Genomic DNA, 26,992 nt, shown 5'->3' with positions numbered 1-26,992 from the left:
AAAGGCTCAGTAAACACAGTTTCACCGCACTTCTAGGAACCTTTTTATGAGGTGACCATTTGGAAATCTTTACTGTGAAAAGATGCAAGGTTTCCCTGTTTAGTAAACTGGTTGGGAATCTTCAGTTCAGCAAAGGTTGGAAGAGATCTTTGCACGTAATCACTGGTAGATGTCTACCGAATATAATGAAAGTTGTGTCTGACCGTGAAAACCACAAGGATTGTCGTTCCAAAACTCCTTTTGCCTTAAAAAAACCCCAAACAAATGTATTTAATTCTAAAACGGTCTGGTTAACAAACACTTTTTTGCTATTTAATGAAATGCAGAGAATGCGTCCATCGCCAACTGAGCCCAACATCGTGATTCATCGTGCCCATAGGATTTGAGTTCCATTTTGGACGACTCCTGCAGCCTCAGTCCACAGTCCAAGTGCTCAGTCAAGCAACAAGGCAGTGAGGAGACATAGAAAGGCCTATTCAGATGCATCAAATTTTGAATTTGAACACATCATCCCATTTCGATCAGTTACAATTATAGCACCTTTATAGGAGTAGCCCATAATTCACCCACCCATGTGGGTTTCAATTTCATGTGACTCCTTTCTGCATTTGTCTGCTAGGAAATCCAAGCCACTTGGTATGAGAAGCTACATGAGTGGGAGGATGCCCTGGTAGCATACGACAAGAAGATCGACATGAACAAAGAGGACCCGGAGCTCATCCTGGGCAGAATGCGCTGCTTAGAAGCCCTGGGAGAATGGTATGTCAGGAGTTACATCTATTGAGAGTTCAGTAGGGCTGCAACAATTCCTTCAGGTTGCCGTTCCTGCCTTCAGGTTTTAGATTCATTGATAAGTATTTTCCTATAAAAACACTTAGTGAGTCAGTATAAATGTTTGCTGACTGTATTCAATTTACCTTAGGTTAGTTCTCTAAAACATACTGCCATGGGCTTTCTAGTATAAACGTATTGTGTGATTAGCTGAAGTGATAAAATAGATCAGATTAGAAGAAATTGGTTTCTTCAGTTTTTATCTTCAGCTCTAATGGATAAAGAGTGTCTGAGGTTGTAGACTTGTTGCCAGCTTCCATTTCTTTATTTGCTTGACTGCCTATTCCTAATGATTCCTGACTTACAAACGGGCATCCACCAGCACTAAGAGCTTGCCACAGCGGAGGCTCAGCCCAGCCCATCTTCAAAGAGCACTTTTTAGGGAAAAAGAAAGTCACAAGATGTCAGAGGGATCCAAATATGTGGGTCGTCACAGAGCTCATGACGCTAAGCAGATGTTTATTGGCTTATGTAACCTGCCCACTTGTGCCATTGCTGTGTACACTGTGAGTCATTTCATAAGAAAATGATTCAGACATTTTACAAGACAATGACTCAGCTGAAGCGAGTCTTTGTGCATTTGTGGATGAGTAAGGCTCGGAGATGATACACCAGTTGACCGGGTCAGTTGTCGAAGCAAATCGCACAAGGGTCAGATTGTTCCCTGTTAAGAAAAGAGTCTTATTGTATCTCTGTTCTCTGCGGTAATCTAAAACTGGTGGATGTCATGTGGATTTCATCCAAATAACCCAGGCGCAGTCGATGTTAAACATTAGTTGAATATTGGAGAAACATTTAGTGTCTTGAATATCAATCTTAAAGGGAAGGGTGGTCGTATGAGGTACTTTTCCATTGTCAGTGTTTTACGCACAGTAGATGGCGGTCCATTGGGAGAAGCAGACAGGAGTACTGACATAGAGGCTAAGCAGCGTACTGCTGTAGGTGGATGACGGTAGCAGCTAAATGATTTAAGACACCTAAAAGTGTATAATTTCACCGCTTTACCTTGCTGTCAGACAGCCCTGTTTGAGTTTACATGGGGAAAACTGCAGCGTTGCATAATCTTGTCAAAGACACCAGACTTCATTGCAAAAAAAAAACCCAGTAATTTTACCTCACAGAACAGAGGAGTTCCTGACCTACGGCGGCCTTAATCCGTTGGTGTTATTGTGTGACTTTTGGTGTTTTACAAAGATAGAAAATTACAAACAAACTAAAGGTGATTTGGTTCGGTTTAGGCTGAAGTGGGGCAGAGATTTCACGTGATTAATGTAATGTCACCAAAATGTATATTTAATAGAACTTCACATTAGACGTATCATAGAAGGAAGAGCACAGGTTGAATTGATAATATTAAAAACGACTGCATTCCATTTAGGTGAGCTGGTTCCCGGGTCCACTGGCTCACTGTCATGGCTTACTGGACCACTTAATGGAACTGAGTCATGGTTAGTCATCGTGGCGTCCAAAACAGGTACAAGGAAACTAACGAGAGTGAGGGAGATGCCAATCAAACACAGTTGGCGTAAACTCAGGCACAAGTGGAAACCCCTGTGTGGGTGGACCTATGGCTTGTCCTAGCGTAGGGCTTTCAAAATACTTTTACATTGCTAAATGAATGCCTCTTTTAAGATGTTTTGGAGCAACTTATCATTGAAATTCCAAACATGTGAATAATGGGTCTGCTGAGTCAAATTAAAACTGCCACTCTTCCTTCCAATGGACTCTGTGTTTGTCTGCTGCAGACACACACATACGCCCAGTGTACTGGAGCTTTTTGTACCGTTTGCTTTCATGTTATATGATAGCCAAGCAGCTGGAGAACGGCTTCACTTCACTGACCCCCATCCAAACCTGCCTCTCTCTTTTTCTCTGTCTGTGCCTCTCTCCTTCTCTGCCTCATCTAAGCTCACTGCAGCATCCTGCCTGACAGACACATGCGTTTGGGTTTGATTTCCTTCTGGACAATGCTGCAACTGATTGTTGTTAATGAGGATTTAGTCTTGGTTAGATGCATGTGACCCCAACAGGAACATCCATCTGTTTGCTGGGATTCTTGATTTTATCAAACTATTATGGGACGGTAGTCATGGTACACTGATTTAAGATGCTCATCTTTGAGAACAGATGAAAAAATAAATAATGGCAGATGTAAAAGAAGCCAAGTCCTTCTCATCCTTAGTTTGGAATGCTGGTGAAGGATTTTTTCAATTGTTGTCTGGCACAGGAGTACATTTAATGTCTTACATGTATAGATTATCATTAGGACTTGAACTTGAGACACGTTTTTTTTTATCTGTTGAAGCCAAAGATTTGACCAGTGCAGTGTAGAATAACTTTAGATAAGTTGTAAAAGCTGCAGCTTTTGCAATTTCACTAAAGTTTTCAATTTTTTTTACACAGCTCTTGACACCATATGATATGAAAATCATTTGAGATGGCAATGATGGAGCGCTCAGTTATTGACAACAATCCTTTTTTGTACTGCGTCACAGAGTATATTGTTAGTCCCTGGAGCCATACTGCTGTGTCTACAATAATACCCTGCACCTGATTTCCTGATCAATTAGGGAACCTGATGATGGCTGAGATCAGTTTCTAATTAACAGGTTTCAGCATCTTTACATGGGACTGAACCAATCTGGATCTGTTTTTTTTTACCATCTCAAGACTGTGGCTAATGTTTTCCAGGGGCCAGTTGCACCAGCAGTGCTGCGAGGAGTGGACTCTGGTGAGCGAGGAAACCCAAGCCAAGATGGCTCGTATGGCTGCTGCGGCCGCCTGGGGTCTAGGTAAACACTCAAAGACTTTATGTCAAATATGAACTAACGAATTTTATATATTTGGAAGAAAAGGGTACCAATGAACAATGTAGTAGCACTCCTCCACACCATCCTCTGCCGGACAGTGCAACAATGCAATCAAACCCTGCAGTAATGAAAACAGTAACAGTTCTTGCCAAGTCCCCCTTACGTAACGGGACGGGGAAAGGTATCCAGTCATAACATTGACATATCATAACGTGGAATGGTGGAGAAAAGCAGGGACCACACTGCAGAAGCATCCTCCAAGGATTGCGGTCTGTGGCTTTGACTTTTTAAAGTCAATCGTAAACCCTGAGACAGCAGGTTTGTCCATCTGAAGACCATCTTTTATTGTTGTCGTAAGGAAGCAAGTTGTTGATGTTGCAATAATTTATAGCTAGCTGAGGTAGAGTGTAGTTTAAAACGGCAATGACGTCCTACCTAAACCTTGGAGTAAGATCTCAAGACATCTGCTAATTAGCAATTTGTGTCATTATTAAAAGCTGCTTTAACCTGTTATGTGCTTTTTCATAACTTGATTGATTGATTCCAGGACACTGGGACAGCATGGAGGAGTACACATGTATGATTCCAAGAGACACACACGATGGCGCCTTTTACAGAGCAGTGCTAGCCCTGCATCAGGACCTCTTCTCATTGGCCCAGCAGGTGGGTAACACCACCTCTCACAAACCCACCCGACTGATCCAATTCCCTCTCATTCCATATACATTAAAAATCTATATTTTTGGAAAACCTCTCATAAAGACATAAGGCGTGGGAATTTCTCATGACTTCTGGAAATTTCATTAGTCTTTATAGCAAGGTCTGAAAAGTTATAAACATTGGAAACCCAGTAAAAAAAAACATAAAATGGCTTTAGGGCTATTCCAGACAGGATCAAATTCCCCCATCACCTCAGGATTTTTATTAAAAGGAATAAAATGCACAAGGTTTGTTTTGTTTCTTCCCTTTTATAATGTGGTACCTTCTTGCTGTGAAAATGTTATATAACTCTTAAAATTGTAAATCATCGAAGCATTCAGTCTCAAAAAAAATATGGAGCCTGTTGCCCCTCCTGTCTGCCTGTCAACAAGGTCTGGTGGAGGTCAGGTTAGTGTTTTCCTCATTTGATGAAGGTTGGGACGTTAGATGGGCTAATTTTCCCTGGAGATGGATTTGCTCAGGCTGGATGCCAGTGCGTCTAATGAACACAAGCTCCAATACTGACACCAGTGAACACCTGCACCTCCAATTTCCCTGGACTCTTCCTCCATGTCCCTTTTTTCACCACAAATCCTGGGAGACATGCTCTCTGTGCCCCCTCGCCGCTCCACTGCTGCCCTCCCTCCTCTAATTGATTAGATCCAGGTGTGGCTCATAGGATACTACATCAGCTGAATAGGGCAAGCAGACTAGCTTGACTCTTCGCGACAATGAGGCCACTCTTAATGAATGAAGAGGAATGAAAAGCAGATGGAGCGAGGATGAAAGCTTAAATGTCAACATGAGCTCAGTCTAGTCTTTCGGATGTGGTTGGTAATCCTCACACTTAAGTCCTTTTGATTTCATAGGGCTGTTCCTTTCCTCCCTCTACACCCCCAACAACCAGACATATGCTCCAAGAGTGTCGGCGTGTGTCTTTGTGGCATGGTTCAGGTTACCTTTAGCTTTATAAATCTCAGTGTTTGGTCTGTTCCAGCGATGATGTGTAGACACAGCGCACACAGTAAAGCAGTCTGTGACTGTGCCAAGGTTCATGATGTATCCAGTCTTCCAGTGAGCGTTTGATTTGTAAATTGTCTCATGGTTTTTACGAACTTTACGTTTCCTCTAGCGGTTCATTTGGCCCTAACCATTCAAATATAGGCCTTCATATCACTCTGTAATGATAAAGTAATCTCATTGGATTTAACACTTTATAAGTACATAAGTGCAACCTTTATGTAAGAGAATGAAAGATTGGGTCACAGTTTGTTTGTGCTGCCAGAAGCCAGACACTGCATTTATCAGGAGTCGTCTGGACTGCACATTTCCAATGAGGCCCCTGCGCAGTAATTCAGGAGTAAACAGGACCATAACTGAGGGGAGGCTGTAAAGAAGCAGCCTCATTGTCACCTCGTCCCAACCACCCTCCCATAACCCCTCCTCTTGTTGTGCATGCCTGAAGAGGTGTTTAGGCACGCCATTCCTCCTTTCCCTCCCCACAAAAAAAAAAATAATTGGTGGGAGTTGTTCTGAAACAGCTGTATGTCCTGGCCTCAGAGAACTTCCTCATGCACCCTCCCTCATTTTACCTTCCCACTAATAACAGTTCCCAAAAACATTGACTGTAGATGCCCAAGAAATCAGAATGTTTTCAGCCAAAGTACTTGTGTCCTTGTTTGTCCCTTTTGCTGCTCTGGATCAGCTCTTTGTCTCAGTTACTGTTTTTCCTAACCTCAGGGTTCTTTGCCGAAGGAATGTCTGCAGCATCCTTGAATTTGGAGACGTGTAGTCCTGTTACGAAATGTCAGGGAACTGGAGGTTCAGAAATGAGTCAGTAATATAAAGTAAGAGAGCGAAAAAATAAGAAGGTAGGAAAAACATTTCTAGGGCATGATCATACTCTGACGGTTGGCTGAACATCATGAACAGGTTTGGGAATTTGCATCATGCTCATGGCAGGAACCATGACTAAGGGCCCCTATTTTTAATTATTCTTTATGACTCTGCAATTCCTCTTCCTTTGTCTGAATGTTTGTATGCACATCTTAGGCTGTTTTAACGATGCGTTTGACATCCACAACAGTGGTTATATAACATTCACACTGTTGCTCTAAACAGTTCATTTCCCTCCTCATAAAACAATTGGCACTCAGCAGTGCATCAAACCATTTTTGCTATACAAGCAAGCGTTCTACTCCTAGCTGCACTAATGTGTCGCTGTTGGCTGCACTTAAGTGAAAAGTGTGTGAGCGGCAAGCAATCTCATGCCTACGTTCATTTGTACAAAGTGTTTTTTTTTCCTGGGTTTAGTACGGCTGGTCCTGATGCAAGAAGGTTTAAGGATAGTCTAACATGTCATGGTACATTCTGGGGTCATGCTAACCTCATGTTGAAGAGGAAATGCCATTATTGCTGTTGTTAGCTTTACTAAGAGTTGGAGTATGTGGGGAAGGAAACTATGTCAAGCATACACTAGAAGACTTTGATAAGATTGAAGTCTGACACCTTGTCATAGCTAAAGACAATGCAATTTTTTTTTTTTATCATAGACTGTAAGATTTTTGCAGAGACGGGGGATGTTGCAGGGCCACTCTATGCAAGAAGAATAGATTCCTGTTAAGATTATTTCTCACCCTGCACCTGGTGAAAAATAATATGCCAAACTCCTTTTAAAACATGTAACCTTTCCTTTTGTGTCTGCAAAAAACACACAACTCTAGATACACAAGATAAACCATGTCATATTTCGACAGTATTCTTGTCAATTCTGCCTCAATACAATCCATAGATCAATTAAATCCAAGATAAACTGTGTTTGGATGTTAGCTGCACTATTTTAACGGTAGAAGACTGTAGGAATGAGAGGCAAACCGTTTAAAAAATTAAAGTTTTTCATTAAAATAAGTGCTGGTTGATGGATCAGATACATGCCGAAATAAACACTGACACTGTTTTTCACTCCACGTCTTCATCAGTTTCCCCTCCTTTCTTACAGTCCAATATAACTTAGATCCTAGTAAAACTCTCACGATTTTATTCTTACACAAAAAAATGTGTCTGCGGCAGTGAAATCTCTTGAAAGGTCTTTTGGTGTAAGGCCAGCTAAAGTTAAGTGACAGATTAAACCTGTATTTCCCAAATCTAAGATTTTCTATCATCCAGCAGAAGAGCCTGAGTAAATACCCCAACCCCCCATCTCTGCACTGCTACAGGCCCCTTCTAACAGGCCCACATAATTACCTTATTTATATATCTACATATTTATATATATTACATATTTAGTAATTAATGCTGGTCTCATGCCTCATACTTGCACTGTCTTAAAGATCACATTGTACATGTTTTTTTTCATCATTTAGTGTATTGACAAAGCAAGAGACCTCCTGGATGCTGAGCTGACGGCCATGGCTGGAGAGAGCTACAGTCGAGCCTATGGGGTAAGTGTTCCGCTGAGTCAGCCAAAATATCTAACCTCTGGCTAAAGTGATGATGATTATAAAAGATTAACTCTCTGATCCAGCTCCCTTAGATGTCAAATCATAAATATTTATTGTTTCTCCACTCCCATTTTATTATATGTGCAGTTATCCAAGTATTATTTCCAATAAGAAGTGCAGCAGTGTTCCTCTAATACAGATGTTGTCAGGTTATCAACATCATTAGCTAGTTGATTTTACATAATGTTCCTGTTGTTGCCATGAGTAGCAGACACACTTCAGTAGGCATCTAGACTCTAAATGTTTTGACAAATGGTAGCCGTAAACAAAGCCATCAAATGATGACCAACCTTTTCTGACAGATGCCACACAAGAAGGTCCAGTGGGTCGCTGAATGCATTCAGCCGTAGATTCTGATCCATTTACAAGGTTTAATGGTCCTTTTTATTTTGCACAGAAGGAGCTTTAGCAACAATAATCATGAATGTGTGGATAAGAATGTGAGTTTGTTTGTTTCCAGGCCATGGTGTCTTGCCAGATGCTGTCAGAGCTAGAGGAGGTGATCCAGTATAAGCTGGTGCCAGAGAGGAGGGACATCATTCGAGAAACATGGTGGGAGAGGCTTCAGGTAACTGCAGTGCATGATATACGGACACACACACACACACACACACACACACACACACACACACACACACACACACACACACACACACACACACACACACACACACACACACACACACACACACACACACTCTCATTCACTCACGTGTGGAACTGCAAACGTAAAGCAGATGTTGGAAGGACTACTGTTACTAATGGGAAACATTACAAGCCAACCACCCTACATCCACACACTAATATCTCGGTGCGGATTCACTATCTTGTAGATTTGTATATTAATTTCTGTTCCATTCTGCAACAGCTACTGATTCTTTTTCTATTTGGAAGTAAATTTAAAGTATGTTTTTGTTAATTTAAAGTAGAATCATGTTGGGCTGTGGTAAGTGTTATTTACGGTGCTTGAACAAAATCAATGTTCCACATGTAGCCAAAACTAGATACGACCTGACCAAATTAGTCTCATTTGTCTACAGAATTTCACTTACAACCTTGCTGCTACGTCACCAAAGAAAGGAATGGGTCACGTGAGCTACAGCTTATAAATCCACAAGAACACAATCCAGTCTACAAGTGACCAAATGTGTTCCCCATGATCCTCATTCTTATCATAATAGCGATTAAGGGGATCTTATCCTGTGATGAGTCCAATTTTAATGTTACCTACTGATTGAAGTAGGCAGCACCATGTTAACCACCACTTTCACCTTTGTTTCTGGGTGTCTATGTTTCCTGTCACATCCCAGGGGGCTTTCACTAGACAAGCCCAGTGGCAGAGGAGGTTGATATAAACATGCATCACTGTCTTTATTTTGTTGCCTCTGACTCGATCCGAAGCTCATAATGTCATGCAAGGGAAAAATGTTGAATTTAATCACAGCGGAAAAAATACCTGCACATTTAAAAAAAAGAAAATAAGATCGCTTGCCCCACGCCTCCATGAAAAGACCCTTGGCTCGTTTTGTGTAACCCATGCTGTGACCCCATCTAAACTCTTCCTATTTATTTATTTTAGCTGATCATGATTACAAGCCACGACAGCGCTGCTTTTGTTTTCACCTTCACCGTCACCAAACATTACAGGTGTGTAACTGTGATCATAATGAAGACTGAGTCAGAAAATGGCCGTGGTCTGTGCAAACCTTACGTGCCTGGGCCGACATTTGGCTGGTGTAATCCCATCGCAAGTTTCCAGTTACTATTTATTATCATTATTAATTGTGAATTGCAGTGTTGTACATGTTGTTAAATAAGACAGCAGGATGTGTGAAAGAACCACAAATTCACAAGCGGTTGGGGAAAATCCTGACACCCTCCAAGTCTTTGGAATTTGAGACAAATGCCATTCGATCTAAGATAATACTGTTCAAGCTCATCTTTTCCATATTGGACTTTTTACAGCAGAATTCAAATGTAATTGTTTAAAAGGTCTCAGCCTTGTATGTGCATATTGAGGGAAGAATTTAAGTCAGGCAGAAAAACTGATAAGCCTGACCTGTGATGCACCATCGCTGATACCATGGCATTCAAGATACTCAGTTTAATGCAGCATGTATAATTCTTCTTGCTCTCAGTCCCTGTTGGCATTCCTGTCACTCATCTCCTGCTCAGATATCACTGACATCTTGGAAAATCCCAGCAACCTGCGTCACCCTTACCTTAACCGCTGCACAGGAACATTGTGTTTGTCTGAAGACTGCATGTGCTTGCCCAGAGAGCCTCAGTCTACTCTTCTCAAAATCAAATTTTGAGTTTTATAAAAGGCCACTGCATGGAGTGCAAATGCCAGTACACTTACTGCATCCAGATGCCAGTCCACATCAGAAGGTCACAGTGAAGGAGATAATGATGGAAATAATCCAAAACAAAGACAGCACTTGCTTTGACTGCATGAAAAATGACAAGTTATAATACAGGCGTAAGACAATCTGTGGCTCATTTTTACAAAAAAATAAAAACAACAGAAAATGGAGTGGAATGTTTTATTCATAAAACCAGGAGACCAATCACAGAGAGTGCTACTCTGTAGCAACAGATGCAGAGCACAAATATGGATGACTGACTGTCCATCATTTGCATTTCATTACTATTGCTTTTGTTCAGAGAAAAAGCATTAGGCATAACGTAATACATTTGGGTGCGATGAATGTTCAACTATTAGTCGGTGCATTAAAGAATTAGAGTAAATTGTTTTGTTTAGATAAGCTTGACATTAGTCAGCACCAAGAACCAAGAAAAAATGTAGTTTCACCCATTTCCCTGTTTACTGGTATTACCCAGCTGTTAGAAATGCATCAAACTCTAACTAATTTCGTTGTAACATTTCAAAAGTTTCTATAAAATATGCTTGACTGGTTAATGGAATCCATCCAACACACACACACACACACACACACACACACACACACACACACACACACACACACACACACACACACACACACACACACACACACACACACACACACACACACAAACACAAATCCCTGTGCAGTAAAATGAAGATACTCTTGATCGTCTTGACTTTTCCATTCATAACAGATGGAGGTTGGTTTGAGAAGGTATTTGGGATCAAGAGGGGTCTTCTTGAGCAGACAGGGCACATAATGGGCCCAGAACTGGGTCTGCCACGCCTGAAAGGTTTCTTCTCTCTCTAGTGATTTATTGGAGGCTAACCTCACACATCTGTCAGGGAGTCACTGTCCCGCTCATCTACTTTTTCCTTTTCTTTATACCACTGTGTATCTCTCTCTCATCAAAGGATGTATGAAAACACTGCATCCCACACTTGTGGGTAGAAGTGTCAGAGTGAGTTCCTGCACTTCTTTCCCTGTGAGAACAGAATGGGTATTTTGGACTAGCTGTAGGTTGCTGTCAGGGCTGAGCGATTTTATCGATTTTGCAATATAAATCGATATTTTGTTTCCACAGAAAGTATTAATTTTTGGCCGTAAGTATTGATACATTAAATCTCATTCAAATTCCACTGGCACTCTGCTGGCTGCCCATTTCCTCCCCCGTTTGCTTTGCAGGAAGAGCTATTAGGTCCGCCAGCCGCTAGTGTCGCTGTAGAGCATTTCTAGCTGTCTGTCCAGCAGTGATGGGGACTCGAGATTTGAGACTGCATTAACAGCAGGAGCAGAAAGTCATTCTCTCCCACAGAGATGCGCGAGCGGCCACACTCCGCAGATGACAGGGAGAGCACGATACCTGCTGCTGCAGCTGGGGCAAAGTTAGTTTTGAGTTGGATATTCAACAAACCCAGACTGTCCTAATATCCAACTTCAAACTAACTTCTCCCCTGTCCTCTGTTGCTGTTACATTACCGTTTGTCATATTGTTTGGCTTTAAAAACTTCAGGCAGAGCTGAAAAAAAAGGATCACAGAATGCAACATCTGCGTTAAGTTCAGCTGCATAAACTATCAACGTTTGTTACTGATGTTAGCTTTGTGAGAGATTCATGTTTAGATTGGCGTTCATTAAATCAAAGTGACTGCTCTCTGCTGTCCAGTCAGAGCCATATATTGTGTAATTGATTCTTTAAGTTTGTATTAATTCAGTCCTAGTCAATGGAACACTCACAAGATGTCACCAAAATCCCACGGTCCCTTTAAAACCTTTTTAAATTATGCAAGTGTATCGTATTGAATCGTGTCAAATCGAACCATATTGTTGGCTGAGTATCGTCATATGTATCGTATCGTGAGCTGAATATCCTGTTTTGTATCGTACCAGGAAATGAGTGTATCGCTACAGCCTCAGTTCCTGTTCAAAATGATTGATTTTCTTTTGTTCCCTGCTCTTTCTACTGTCTCAGTTGTTCCACTAAAGCAAATCATGAGGCATTTTTAGCTTACCTGTTGGAAAAAGTTCCTTTTCTACTTCTGGTACCTGTTTCCCTCTACACACACATTTTTAACAGTGTACATGTTTTTAAAAAAAAATGTTTAATTAATAAATAAATAAATGCATGATGTGTCTGAAGGCGATGGGTAATCATGTTAAATAATCATGATCTCATTAATGACCAAAATCATGTGATTATGATTTTCACCATTCTCAAGCTGCCCAATTTATATTAATTCATTCTCCAGGCCCTTTGGCAGCGTAAGAGTCAAACATTCACACATGGATATAGTGTGGCAGAAGATTGACTGCGTGTATGTATTTGGTATACTAATAATTAGTTTGGTTTATCTCATTGTTCCTTTTGGGAATTTTTGGTCTTATGTGATGGTATATATTCAAGAGGCAGACAGGAAATGTGGGAAGACAGAGCGATGATGTGTAACAGTGGATTCCACAGATGGATTCAAACAAGGGACGTTGCGGTTACACAGTACACCATGGACCACATGTCCATGATGACGCCCCTCATGATACACAGCTGTTTTTCTCAATCAAGTTGTTTGATCTGGATAATTTGCCATTTATAGCTTCTTGGCAGAATAATGTCAGTAATCTCTTGCAGTTAAACCCAGACTAAACTTCTAATCACTGAACACAGCTCCTGGCACATCCTACCTGCACTCAGCCTTTTATCCCATCATGTTAAGCCCCCTTCAGAAAGTGTGATGTTTAATTCCCGCCTGTGAACAGATTACGAAAAAAGACTCGTCCCGACATACTTTGCTACATACTTTTGCCATCTAAGGAATACAGCAAAAAACTTTCAGAAAAGGTCAAAACTTCATGAAAAGAACTTAAACAGGAAGTTAGTTAAACACGTCAGACACTAGGGGTATCACGATTTTCATTATAAATAAAAAATGTATCTAAATTTAATTAAAATTTTGATCATCAAAAGCAGGATCGGTGATTTTGTCTTCCTGGTGCATCCAGGTGCCTTAAAATGGCATAGCTGTCAGTGCTAGTAAAAAAAGTTTAAATTGAATCAAAATGTGACCTTTAAAATCAAATGTCAAATTGAATGATGGGTTTGGAAAATTGCGATACCCTTTTCAGACACAAAGATGGGTTGTATTATCTTTGAAACTCTTTGTTAGTTATGATGTTGGTTAAAAAGTTCTTCAAGACCTCATTTGTTGCTGCTGTTGCCGTGCAACCTAATATTACCCTTCCCTGTAGCTTTGTTGTTATAATCAAGTTGCATCCTTTTTCATGAAATGTTTATATTTTGTGAACCCCCTGTAGATATGTCTTGAATTCAAATCATACAGAGAGGATTATGCAGCACATTTTTCATCAGAGCTGGATAACCCTGCAGCACTGTTATATCACAATGAGAAGGTCGAGGTTGAGAGAATATTTAATCGGAAAAGTCAGCTAATGGTATTTACAGACATATGAAAACAGACCAGTTTTCTGGCACGTGAATATGTACTCACGTGTGGACATGTTTAAGACAGAGACCTCTGGCAGTATTAGTAGCCCCCCTGGGTTTCAACTGTACCCCTCTCTCACGTGTGTTCATTCTCTAAAGTTTAACGAGTAGGTTCCTCTCTTTGAAGGCAGTACCAAAAGGGTAAAGCATTTAACCGTCTGTCCCATGTGATCTTTGTGTGTTTTTCTTTAGGGTTGTCAACGTATCGTAGAGGACTGGCAAAGGATCCTGATGGTTAGATCGCTTGTTATTAGCCCCCACGAGGACATGAGGACTTGGTTGAAGTATGCCAGCCTCTGCGGCAAGAGCGGACGCCTGGTCAGTACATTGACATGTTTGCACAAAGCCCCTTGGTCTCCTCAAATCCTGACCCCTGATCATGCATAATTAATTATAATCCCATAACATTCAGGAGGAATAAATCAGAGCTGATTAAATTGGTCTTGTCAAATGGAAAAAAAGGGAAGCTGAGTTAAGTGCAAGCATGAACTCCAGCCATGAAATCCAACTTCATTTCAACCTGTTTTAAGTTGGCGCTGATGAAAGTAACAGCACCCTCAATCACACTGTTTAGAAACCTGAGTCTGCATATCTGCACAATTAAAGTGGTGCAATTTTCCATCCTCTACCTCACTGTTGTTCTAATTGATTGCAACGGATGCCAGACAATCCGCCATTTTTTCTCTCTACACACTCAAGTTGCAGAATCCCCAACTATGATGTCACTTAAAAAACGAGAGGTGATTGGCCAGCGTCAAACTTAGCAGGAAATGTGATTACAAAGGTTTGGAAAAAATGACCCCGCTAAGACTTTCTGTCTCTCTTTGTCTTTTAAAATGCTCTTTATTCACACAATCCTTAGCCGTTACTCATGCACTGACCTATTTGGCATTTTTTACTTTAAAAAAAAACAAATGTTATTATTGTAAAAGTTCAAGCACTTTGTGGATTTGGGTCCCTAAAACCCTTCTGGGTTCTTATTAAACTGTAAACCTTTACTGAATGTGGCCCTCTTTGTCCCTCCAGGCCCTGGCCCATAAGACCCTGGTACTCCTTCTGGGTGTCGACCCCTCCAAGCAGCTTGATCACCCGCTGCCCACAGCCCACCCGCATGTCACCTATGCTTATATGAAGTATATGTGGAAGAGTGCACGCAAGGTAGGAGCAAACAAACGTGTTGTGTTGAGTCAATGGTTTATAATCGACATTTTGTCATTTTTGTTTATTAGTTATATATTAGTCATAAATCAGATCAGAAGCAATTTAAATGGCCAAGAACGTCAACGCATACAAGGAACTGGACTCTTTTTTTTCTTTCATTGCTCTCTGTGTATTTACACAGAAATAGACATACAGCTAAAAACAAGGACAACTAGAAGGGTACTCTGAGAGCGCAGACCTCTGCCAAGAGATGCCCTATCTCACAATGTTAATGCAGTGTGAACTTTCCCAGTCAGGAACTCATTTATCTGATTGTTCCCACACCACATGAATTCACCACATATGCCCTATCTGGTAGTGTTGACGAAAGTGCATCCGCCCTGTGGTTCTGATCTGCTCCAAAATTTAATGTGTTCTTCCTTGGCCCAGGCTACATCATCCCACCAAGTTGCATGAAAATCAGGCCAGTCGTTTTTCTGTAATCCTGGTGACAGACAGACAAACAGAGCTGAAACACATTACACACACACACACACACACACACACACACACACACACACACACACACACACACACACACACACACACACACACACACACACCAACATGCAAAAGGTGCTGGAATGAATATGGTATGAATAATGTAACATGAGGTGGATACGACATTGTAAACAGTATGTACAGTGTGCTTGGATTTATATTTGACATATACTCAAATATAATTATGATTTTTTATGATTAAAAAAATCTGTATATACAGTATGTCATCATGCCAGACTAAGGTACAGGCAGTACTTTTTTAGGAGCACAGAGCAACATGTCCGCTTTAAAGATTTCTGATGGTTATTATATGAAGGTTTTTGTGCAACATGAGGCAACAATCAGAGTTTGAAATATGTTGGATAAGGAGGGTTTAAATTACTCGAAGATTGGCGACATAAACAGCTAATTAATTTAACATTGTGAGGGAAACAGCCTGAGAAACATTAACACCAACAAGCTACATCCTTTAAAAGGAACATTTAAATTGCAACCAGCTTAGTGATTTTATTGTCTAGATCAATTAATCAGTCCCACCAGGATCACGAAGAGGAGTTCTGTGATCATTAAAAAAAGAACTTTACAAGAATTCACCGGTGACTATTATATAATGATAGTTCGAGGAAGAAAAGATGTACTTTTAGCGTAGTTGGTTCGAGGACTCCTTACAGGTGTGATGTCACAACTTTACTATATATAGGTAGAATGGGCCGTTTTAATAAATCCCCGCTGCAGTGACAGCGCAGAGAAGCCCAGAGCGCAGATGTAGAAAATCTGGAAATGCTGACCAATCAGAGCAGACTTGGGCTTCTCTCCCGGAGGGGGACTTAAAAAGACAGGCACTAAATCGGAGCGTTTTAAACGGATCGTGGATACAGACACTTATATTCAGACCGAGGGGAAAATAATGTGCTTTAAGCATGCAAACATGTTCAAGTAGAAACCAAAAATACAAATAATGATCTGAAAATTAGCATAATATAGGACCTTTAATATTGGAAAGTGTCACTGACGTGATTGATCTGAAAGACTTACAGTATTTCAGGATTTGCAGCTGCTTACAGATATTGCAGTTGGGTTGAATTTGCATCACTTACTTACTCATAAATATAGCTCAGTCTTGTGTAACTTTGGAGAGGTTCGCATCTTCCCTTATAAAAGCTCGAGTCGATCAGTTAGACCTACTGAACTGTTAGCTTTGGAATCATGTTGTTTTTAATCTTTTGTTTCCATGGCAATAGTGGATGAAGTAAGCCTCACTTGATACTGGTATTAATAGTGTTTGCAAAGAATGGATTGTGCTTTCTGTGGCTTACCATCCAGCACAAGAACACCTTCCAAACGTTCAGCTACCAGCAGTGATGACCTAACATTATACTGTAGCAGCCGGGGATTGAACTGCACTGCCCTGTGCCATTTGTCCAAAGGCGCACACATGCACACAGGCACACAGGCACAAGCACAGGCACATTGACACAGAATACACACCCCGAAACACACATAAACACACCCACATTTATTGCCAGGTGTTGAATAGTGTTTGTGGCTCCAGAGTGCAGGTCTCATTAGGGAACTTAGGTAAGTGTGAGCCTAAGCGTTGCTGTTGCTAGGGCCAGCTGCACTGCTCACCATTCGCCCCCCACCCCCACACACATACAGCACGCTTACCATGCTACGGAGTCATAACCATGCAATAGGATTAGAATTTAATTACTTACAAATCAGAGCCTGAATAGTTTCTGATACAAATTCTACAGTAATGTTTCACATTTCTGTCCTGATATATTATTTTAAAGTTAATCATACACGCGAACCTTTCTAGAACTTCATGTGAAACAGATACAAAATGCTGGCCATAGAATGTATGCCATCTGGATCTTGTCTCATGCTCACAGTATACCCGTCCCTAATTTTCTCCACTGTGGACAACATCCTAAATCTGTGCAAGCTGCCTGGCATGTAGCAGATGCTGCTTCTACTTTGGCCGGATCAGACAACACCATGTCACAATTGTAATTGAGTTCAAGCAACCAAAACAGGATCTTCCCCAGTGAGTCCAGCAACACTAATATGAACAGAAAATAGTGCCTGTTGTTGTTCTGTCCAGTATTAGACAGGATTAGTCTGCTGTGTAGAAGCAGTAAGATTGTCACAAGCAATAATACCATGTAGTTATGCCATGTCTGGCAAGACTGTCAGATTGATAAGTGTGCTAGTAGCACCGTCTCCTCACTGTTTATCACAAATCGCATGCTTGTATTTAATTCAAAGCGATTTCAGAAAGGACCACTGCGTATTTCCCTTAATTACAGAGTCTTTACCTGCTGTTGGTATTTGTTTTGTCTCTCTCCAGATTGATGCCTTCCAGCACATGCAGCACTTTGTGCAAGGGATGCAGCAGCAAGCCCAGCACGCCATTGCAGCCGAGGACCAACAGCATAAGCAGGAGCTCCATAAACTGATGGCCAGGTCTGCTCTTTTCTGGGAGCACACAGTAGAAGAAGCTCACCACCTCATAAACATTTTTCATTAACAATATACTAATGTCACAGCAGGAAAAGCACAGGTGTTAATAATCATTAAATGAATGATGGCTGAAGATGGCTTTAGCTTCAGGGTCCTGCTATTGTTCATGCTGGCTCACTGTCTCATCATCAAGGCTGCCAATTAAATAGCATCTTCTCTACCTGTGTTTTTTGCACATATTTAAATAACATTTGGCTAATTTTGACCCTTTCCTTTGCAAATAAGTCCTTTTCACAAAGATTTGATGGAAATGCCTCTGCACCTCGTCGGTCAGGACCTGTAGCTCGTGCTCTGGACATTTCATTTTTCTTTTTCACTCTGCCATTGTCCTGTCTACTGTGTTCTAGGTGCAAAGGCAACATTCATTCTTTGCCAAGTGGATAATTGCACTCAGCTGCAAAACTTGAAACGGGCCACATAACGGCTGCAAGTGATGCGCAGTTCATGGTGTTACAGTATCAGCAGCCGCAATCCATTGTGAATTTGCCGTCAGTGCTTTGAAGAAAACTCCCATTTTATTTCTGCAGATGGATGCACAGATGAGACGGACTCCACGGCTTTTCTTCCTTGGTGCATAACACTAGTGAAGCTGCTGAGGGGAATGCCAGTGTGTCATTATACACTTAGATGTGGTTTATGTCTCAGAAGTACCTCCGTTCCAGCCTCAGTACACCCATTCCAGCATAATGGAGAAAACACAAAGCAACATGCTGACGGAGGGAAAAAGTGACCACGTATTTTGTGCCCTTGTGTTGTAAACACAGAGGGTCATGTGCGGTACGTTCAGCTCCTTTTCCATGAGCATGACCCAGCCTGGCATAACACCTTTTTATTATTCCATTGACATCTTGTGGTCTTTTTCAAAACTGGCCAGATTCTCTGGATGTCTCGCCTCAGACTTCTCAATTAAAACCACCGCTTTTGGCAGTTTGTCCCACACAGCTACTTATCACAAACCGAACATGGCACAGTGCCTACAGGGATCACAGACCAGGTGTGTCTCGTCCACAGTGCTGGTGGTTTGCTCCTACACTTCTCCCACTCGGTCCTTTTGAACTTCAGCTAACAGCCCTGGCATAGCCTTGGCATCTTTCCCCTGGAGTCTGTTTCGAGCAGTTGTCAACAACAACACCAGATTTTTAAATAACGTGACATTCAAATAACTATCATGTGTTTATAGACGCTGATTTAGGGGATTAGAGAATGGAAAGTTTTGTATTCCCAAAAATTGCTGGGAATGACTTCAAAGTCTTGTTGTTTGCATGCTCTTGTGGGCTCATGAAAATATTTGAGGAGGATATCTAAAGCTGTCTCATTTAGGTTTGAATGTTAACTACTCTCCAGTGCAGGAGAGTTTTCACTTTGACTGCACTTCATTTTGTATGTGTATGTGATAGTCAAATGACTCCAAACAAGTAAGAGGTGCAACCTGTGAGGAGACAGGTATAATCCTTTTACACCAAATCATACAGTAGTCTCATCTGATCTTGTGCACAAACACACAAGTCTTGTGCACCCGCCCATCTCATAAATCATAAATGACAACACACAAGCGTGACAGCAGGCGGAAGGTCCTTTTTTGCACGTTTGCATCTTCCAGACAGTGACCCTGTCTGTGTGAGGAATGCATGTTGGGGAAAACACCTGTGTAATGTCAGTCAGGATGGGTCCCTTCCAGACGTGCTGACACACTTTCATGAATACAGGTCAGATGTGTGGTATGGAGCACACCTGGACTGCACAGTCAGACACACTCATCCACACGATCACATGGATGCCTCCACCCTCTCCCCAAAGAATCCAGTGTCATTTCACTGCTATTAGGATCAATAACCCTGGCGTCTCCTTTCTTAAAAAACATGTTGTTCCAACGTCCCCGAACACCCCATCCTCCTCCTGCTTCTTCTCCACAAGTTCAACCTGTTAACAGTATCCAAATCAAGTCAAACTTTATCATCCCGACCGAGGAATCACAAGGACAAACACTTCAAACTGAAACAGTTTGGCACAGACCTGCTGAACCCAAGCTGTACGCTCGCATGGAAAAGCACTCAGAAGAAATTACATAATCCCGAATGACAATTTATTGGAGGTCCTCTGCAAACAGTATTCAGACTGCTTGTGGATGGGTCGACAATACAGTTTAGCGTAGTTATATGTGAATTTTTCGTCTTGGCCCCATGAACCCTGTGTAGCATCTGTGTTTGTGGATTGATCGATGGAGCTAAGGGATGTCACAGAGCTCACTGTCAGGTTCAATTAAAGGAAGGATTCGGATAATTGAAAATCCCCGAATGTGAGCCCAGAACCTTTCAGCGGATAAATACACTGCTGCGTTAGGTAGTGATACTTTTGATACATACCTGCATTATGTCCAAGGCCTGTATCATTAATTTCACTCCTTGTAATTGACAGCCCTTCGGGTGTACTGAAAGTCACTGCCAAATTCTCTGTAAGCAATGACAACATAGGCATGGTTATAAACTCATGTATGTGCCTTTAATTCCCTATTGCTAATGTTGTCCTGTAGTCACTTAGTTACAGTGTAGTTGTTGTAGTCTTTACAGCAGAACTTCTATTAACAACTCTGCCCTCAGACTTTTACATTCTTAAAATACCTTAGATGGGTTTTTTATGTGTTTAGTTGCAGGAAATGTCAACTAATTTATAGAAGAAAGTTCTAGGTCTTGTCACAGGAGCTTCTTTGGTTGGGTACCACTTCATTTTTTTGCAAATGGTCTGAGAAAAATGCCACAGCAGGTTAGGCATTTTTTCTTAAAGAAAGTAGAAATGTAAAAATCAATGTTGTTGGATAGAAAAGCAGGCATTCAAAGGATCTTAGCTGAAATGTCCCCTATTGTCTTTCTTTTTCGCTCTTTCCTTTATGTAGATGTTTCTTGAAGCTGGGTGAGTGGCAGCTCAGTCTACAAGGCATCAATGAGAGCACCATCCCCAAGGTTCTGCAGTATTACAGCCATTCCACTGAGCATGACCGCAACTGGTACAAGGTCAGTATCTCCCTTTTAACTCTTAACCTTTCACTTCTGACTTCTCTGGTCGCAGTAAAATCCCAGCTGTGTCTGCAGAAGGTTGCTCTGGCACTGGTGTGTCACCAGAGAAACCTTAGAACCCATTCAATTGCCCTTTAACCAAACACATCATTGTTTGTTTAGGTTTAGGTTTTTGCCTGCGAACGGCTCATTTATTTTATCATCAGATTATTATACTTGTGCCTCTTCTGATGCATCAAAGATATGAGCTGATGGAAGAGTTAAAACCAGCTATGCCTCTTCTTGTCTTTGCCTTTGCTGCAGGCTACAATATCACTTTACTAATGTTTACTCCTCTTCCCATCCATCTTCACGAACTCCTACTCATAATGTCTGTATATGAATAATTAGAGCCCCCCGGGAAGTATCGGTTCCTCAGTAAACTGGAAAATGACGTCAACGTGCAAGTTATTTCCAGTTACCACTCCTTAGAATTCCAGTGTCACTCAGTATGCACCATCTTTCTGCAGGCCTGGCATGCCTGGGCGGTGATGAACTTCGAGGCGGTGTTGCACTACAAACACCAAAACCAAGGACGTGATGATAAGAAGAAGCTGCGACACGCTAGTGGTGCCAGTGCTAATAGTGAAGCCAGCAACAGCGACAGTGAGATTGACAGCACTGACCACAGTCCTGTGCCCTCGCCGGGACAGAAAAAGGTCAATGAGGTGAGAGAATTAAGGCCTTTTCACATCAGTGATCAAGTATTGTCCTTAATCCAACCAAGGTTAAAATAATTACTCAAAAAACACAAGTTTAAAGACATCCCTGCGCAATTCATGTCAGTTTTGCTTAATCTTAGCTGTCCCAAGTACTGATTATATATTATAAAAATTATTAAATTTGACCACTGAATTATAGTGACTTATCAGACCTTGCCAACAGCACAGTTCGTTCTCCAGAATAGCTTTTTTCTCGGCTGGAAAAAGCATTTTTGTGTGCGGTCCCTCCACAGGACCTCTCGAAGACGTTGCTCCTGTACACAGTTCCTGCCGTTCAAGGTTTCTTCCGCTCCATTTCCCTGTCCAGAGGAAATAACCTGCAGGACACACTCAGGTGAGTTAAACGACTGTAACGCACACACTGTGCAAGTAGTCCAAGCAAAATTACTGCACCCATATTAAAAGAGACCCAGCAGCCGTGGAGCGTGAGGATAGGAGGACCTCTAGTGGTTGACTGTGATTGCACTATGTCACTATCCTTAATAATAAAGCAAAGAAAAGATTCTGATTAATTTTTTATCTTTTATTTTTTGTACTGTTCAGGGTTCTGACTCTGTGGTTTGACTATGGGCATTGGCCTGAAGTGAATGAAGGCCTGGTGGAGGGTATTAAGACCATTCAAATAGACACCTGGCTACAGGTAAAACACACACACACACACACACACACACACACACACACACACACACACACACACACACACACACACACACACACACACACACACACACACAGTTAGCCTAGAGATAAAAAATTGTTCTATATGTGAAAGTGGGAGGGTTTGGGCTGGGTAAATGGGTAACCCTGGTTACTGGCGCACTCAACACGCTGGGTGACTTGCTCACATGCTTCCTGTACACTCCCACAACACTCCGCGCACTCCCGCTTAATGGACTTAGTGTACTTCTTTATCGCTCCTCTTTGCCCCTGTTGTTCTTGCAATCGTTTCCTTCGTTTTTGCTTGCAATCCAAGGTTAAATCACCACCATAATGTCTCTTTGTACTTTGAAAAAACGAAAGGTTGACATAGAAAACCAGCAGTTAAACAGTGAATGGAAAAGAGAAGTATTTATTTATTACTCTGCAACAACCGTATATCAGTGTGAAGCAACAAAAAAAATACTGTGTTGTCAGTTCTTGCTGATATGAGCAGTTATTGTGTCAATGCTATATTTTATAATTCACAGGTAAACCCAGGTTTCTTTTTTTCTTAATACTCTTATCTCTCTGCCTGTGCAGGTGATCCCTCAGCTCATAGCTCGAATCGACACTCCACGAGCCCTGGTGGGTCGCCTCATCCACCAGCTGCTAACAGATATTGGACGGTATCATCCACAAGTAAGTCTGCGCCAATGGTAACTTAAAATAGAGATGTTCTTTCTTCACTATTGGAGGCATTTCTAATAGCGCTATCAGAAAAACCCTAACTTAAAGCAGTACTGTCAGTGATTGTTGGATTGTCCTCTGTTCACCTCCAGGCTTTGATTTACCCGCTGACTGTAGCCTCAAAGTCCACCACCACAGCCCGCCACAATGCTGCTAACAAGATCTTGAAGAACATGTGTGAACACTGCAACACTCTGGTTCAGCAGGCCATCATGGTACAGAGATTCAATCATTTCTATTCATCATTACTCAATAAGGGTAGAAAACTTCAAGTAGTCCAAAATGTAGCTCTTTCCCACGAAGAGAGAACAGTCCAACCTCTTAATCTTTGTTTTTCTGCACCCAGGTGAGTGAAGAGCTAATCCGAGTGGCCATCTTGTGGCACGAGATGTGGCACGAGGGTCTTGAAGAGGCATCACGTCTTTACTTTGGCGAGCGCAACGTCAAGGGCATGTTTGCTGTGCTGGAGCCTCTACATGCCATGATGGAGAGGGGACCACAGACCCTCAAAGAGACCTCTTTTAACCAGGTGCGTGCCATCTCACATTGGCATTGAATTTAGAGTTTAGTTTCGTGTAACAGCAGAAACTAAAGCCTCTGCATATCTCCTGTCCAGCATGGACTCAAAGTCGCACAACAACAGTCTTGTGTGCAAAAATAACGCCACAATATAAGCCGTGGTTTTTGAAATCTTTTGTTGAGACATTCAGTGGAAATTCTCATTTAAATTCACTAAAGGAACATTTAATTACTGGAAGGTGAAAGTGCTCTTTTGTGGGACTTAGATGTGTTTTCACTTTAAAAACATTGTTTTCTGTTGATTAAATTAAAAAAAAAGCTTAATTCACAATGTTAAACAATGGGTGAAGGTTTTTATATTCACTGTAAAATGTACTCACCACCAGTGTGAGTTTCTACACAGGACTATTTACTTCACAGCCATGAGTCTAAGCAGCAACCCATGCTCTCTGTTCAGATGTTTCCATTCAGACTGCCTTTGCAGATGTGCGCTATTAAATACAAAATACTTACCTAAATCCTAGATTAATAAAGTTGGAACAGTGTAGAGTTTAATGCCTTGACATTCAGTTTTATAGTCCTGCTTTGGCCGACCGTTTTCATTAGTTGAATGAGTCATTGTCCAGAGACAGAGTGTGTTTGTCTCACTTCATGCTCCAGGCTTACGGCAGGGACTTGATGGAGGCTCAGGACTGGTGCAGGAAGTACATGCGCTCTGGAAACGTGAAAGACCTGACCCAGGCCTGGGACCTCTACTACCATGTTTTCAGACGCATCTCCAAACAGCTGCCACAGGTGAGTTAAACCATGGAGTCACTACACTGAATCTGTTGTACTTTTTCTTATAAACCTCATTACTTTATGTACATGGATGTAAAACTCTCTTAGGCTCCTCAATCTTTCATCTTCCTTCTCTGAGTTAAGTCATATAAACAAGATTACAAAAATAGTGCTGAAAGATGTTTAACTATGTGAGAAGACAGTGATGGAAGTCAAAGAGGACTGGCAGAACATCATGGGCTATTTTGATATCATACACTCAGCATACAATAGTAAACATCGGTTTTCTTTATAATTACTCACTACTAAGTATATAAGTAGCTAAATATACTAAGTAGCTTAATACTACTAAGTATTTCTTATTCTGATTCTTAATACTTTTACAAACGCTCTCTTATATTACAAACAGAGGGATATGATAACATGCACATTAATATTTCCTTAATGATCCGTATACACGGGTATTGTCTTTATGAGCTTAAACACAGAAACACTATTCAGATACACAGGAGGTCTACTTAGAATCAGTTTAGTAAGTCATGAGTAGATGGCTTTAACTTTATGTACACAGGTTTTGTTGCTTCCGGACCGAAGATGAAATTGTCTTTCCCTGCAGCGATCATCGTGTCGTCCAAGAGTGACATTAAAAACAGTTCTTGCAGGAGCTCTCGCAAATGGAGATGGCAATTCTATTTGACATTGTGGCACAGTCCTGCTGTCAGGCTCCCTACTGTGACATTACAGTAAGCAGCATGAAATACACAGCGACATAATAACATGCTGGGAGCATTTTATTCCCCCTCAGGGCATTAACATAGAAATAAACCCTCTCCAGGATGCATCCAAACAGCAGATCCACAGCATGGTGAGGCTGTGATGAAGTAGCCAAACATCAGTATTCAGAATGCAACCGTAATAGCATTGGAATGGATTTGATGCAGTTTAAGTCAGTGATGGTTGGATGCTGACAAGCAGAGGATTAATCTAAGGTATTGATGGAGACATGAAAAGTGAAGTGATTCATTAAAAGTTGTGTATAAACAACGTTTTGCACATAAGACTTGGATACTTGGATATGAGCGAATGTCTGTCTGTAACACACTGCATATTGGTTGAGGCACTGTTGGCAGTTTTTTTCTTTTATACAACAGACTTTAAACTAATTGTCTCTTCCTGTGTCACATCCCCACCTTATCAACCTTTCACGCAGCTGACCTCCCTGGAGCTACAATATGTGTCTCCAAAGCTGCTGATGTGTCGTGACCTGGAGCTGGCTGTACCAGGCACTTACGACCCCAACCAGCCCATCATTCGCATCCAGTCCATCGCCCCCTCCTTGCAGGTCATCACCTCCAAACAGCGCCCACGCAAGCTCACCATCATGGGTAAGACTAGCAGAAAACCGCACAGGTCTTGGGCTCTGAACCCATTATATTATGAAAATAGATGAAAGAATATCTGTAGTCAGAGTTGTATGCTTTCAGCAGGCGTGGGCCGTCGCATTAGAGAAAATTCAATATTAATGGAATCTTAACCCAAACAACAAACAGCTCCAAGGCCTCTATTAGTTTTGAATTCATCAGTCATGGCAAAGCTCTGTGTGTGGATAATACACCAGAATAAAAATTCTTCTTTCCAAACAGAAGCAAATTTAAACCTGTCATTAACTAAAAAGCACAAAAATGACTTACTAAAAGCACAAAGGACAGGGAGCACACATCATGACACATGTTTTTTGGGGGAAATTCTCTTTTCTATTGAGTTCTACAAAGGTCCAAACAAGTAATGTGATCTTTCTCGTTTTTTTTATTTTTAAAATGGATGATACAGACACAAATAAGGGCCAATAAAGTAAATACAAGTATAGTTTTAAAAACCAAACATGTCGTTTTCATTTTCTATCCAGAGAGAAATGGTGCATGCGGGTCAGATCGATTTGTCAGGAATCCTCCCAACACCGGCATCCATTGGCATTAATTTGAATTCAGACATAAATAATTCTGACATTTTGTCCCCTACTCTGCTTTGCGATATGAAATACAACACTGAAGTGCTTCTAAAATGGCACAGCACTGTAAAGTCACCTTGTCTTGAAGCCAAATCTGCAGATTATCAATCACAAATGCTTCGCTCTACTTCACTCTTTTCCACTGCACACTGTGATACCTTGTTCTGATGTATCCCATCAGTGTTACACGACGTACTCTGTAAAAGATGATAGCCAATAAATCAACTGACCTCTGGAGCAAGACTTCAGATTAAGACCTGTCAGCCACTACAGGCCGCTTAGATTTACTGTCAGCGCTCTGTCCCTCTAGTGACTCACAATACATTGCTTACTGGGGTTGTCGTTAGGAGCACACTGAGGAAAATACAGGGACTCTGTCCAACTCTGTCCAACTCTTTCCACTCGAGGTGTCACTTAAATCCATTAAATGTAGTATGATAAATACGGTGTGGGTGAAATTGTAATGTGCTCTGTTTAGAATATTGTTGACAGTACCAGATAGCGGAACAATAAGAAGATTGACATTGTCTGTACTTCAGATAAGTTAATAC

The 26,992-nt window shown here is 41.4% G+C and overlaps 1 protein-coding gene across 1 annotated transcript in view; it reads left to right on the top strand.

The window, feature by feature from the left end:
• The window catches only part of mtor (mechanistic target of rapamycin kinase), an 88,986-nt gene that overhangs the window by 52,049 nt on the left and 9,945 nt on the right, over positions 1 to 26,992 (top strand). Inside the window, exons 30-46 of the mRNA XM_083919474.1 lie at positions 620 to 759; positions 3,523 to 3,623; positions 4,189 to 4,304; positions 7,703 to 7,780; positions 8,301 to 8,408; positions 13,942 to 14,067; positions 14,776 to 14,907; positions 17,804 to 17,919; positions 20,867 to 20,984; positions 21,497 to 21,694; positions 21,982 to 22,082; positions 22,292 to 22,388; positions 22,988 to 23,086; positions 23,227 to 23,349; positions 23,481 to 23,663; positions 24,314 to 24,448; positions 25,644 to 25,818. Of these exons, the coding sequence (XP_083775600.1) occupies positions 620 to 759; positions 3,523 to 3,623; positions 4,189 to 4,304; positions 7,703 to 7,780; positions 8,301 to 8,408; positions 13,942 to 14,067; positions 14,776 to 14,907; positions 17,804 to 17,919; positions 20,867 to 20,984; positions 21,497 to 21,694; positions 21,982 to 22,082; positions 22,292 to 22,388; positions 22,988 to 23,086; positions 23,227 to 23,349; positions 23,481 to 23,663; positions 24,314 to 24,448; positions 25,644 to 25,818 (2,146 nt within the window). The remainder of the gene's footprint in view (positions 1 to 619; positions 760 to 3,522; positions 3,624 to 4,188; positions 4,305 to 7,702; positions 7,781 to 8,300; positions 8,409 to 13,941; positions 14,068 to 14,775; positions 14,908 to 17,803; positions 17,920 to 20,866; positions 20,985 to 21,496; positions 21,695 to 21,981; positions 22,083 to 22,291; positions 22,389 to 22,987; positions 23,087 to 23,226; positions 23,350 to 23,480; positions 23,664 to 24,313; positions 24,449 to 25,643; positions 25,819 to 26,992) is intronic.

This window comes from Echiichthys vipera (assembly GCF_963691815.1).
Source record: "Echiichthys vipera genome assembly, chromosome: 9".
Taxonomy (NCBI): domain Eukaryota; kingdom Metazoa; phylum Chordata; class Actinopteri; order Perciformes; family Trachinidae; genus Echiichthys; species Echiichthys vipera.
Note: the sequence above shows the minus strand (reverse complement) of the source record. Positions and strands in the feature narration are given on the sequence as shown.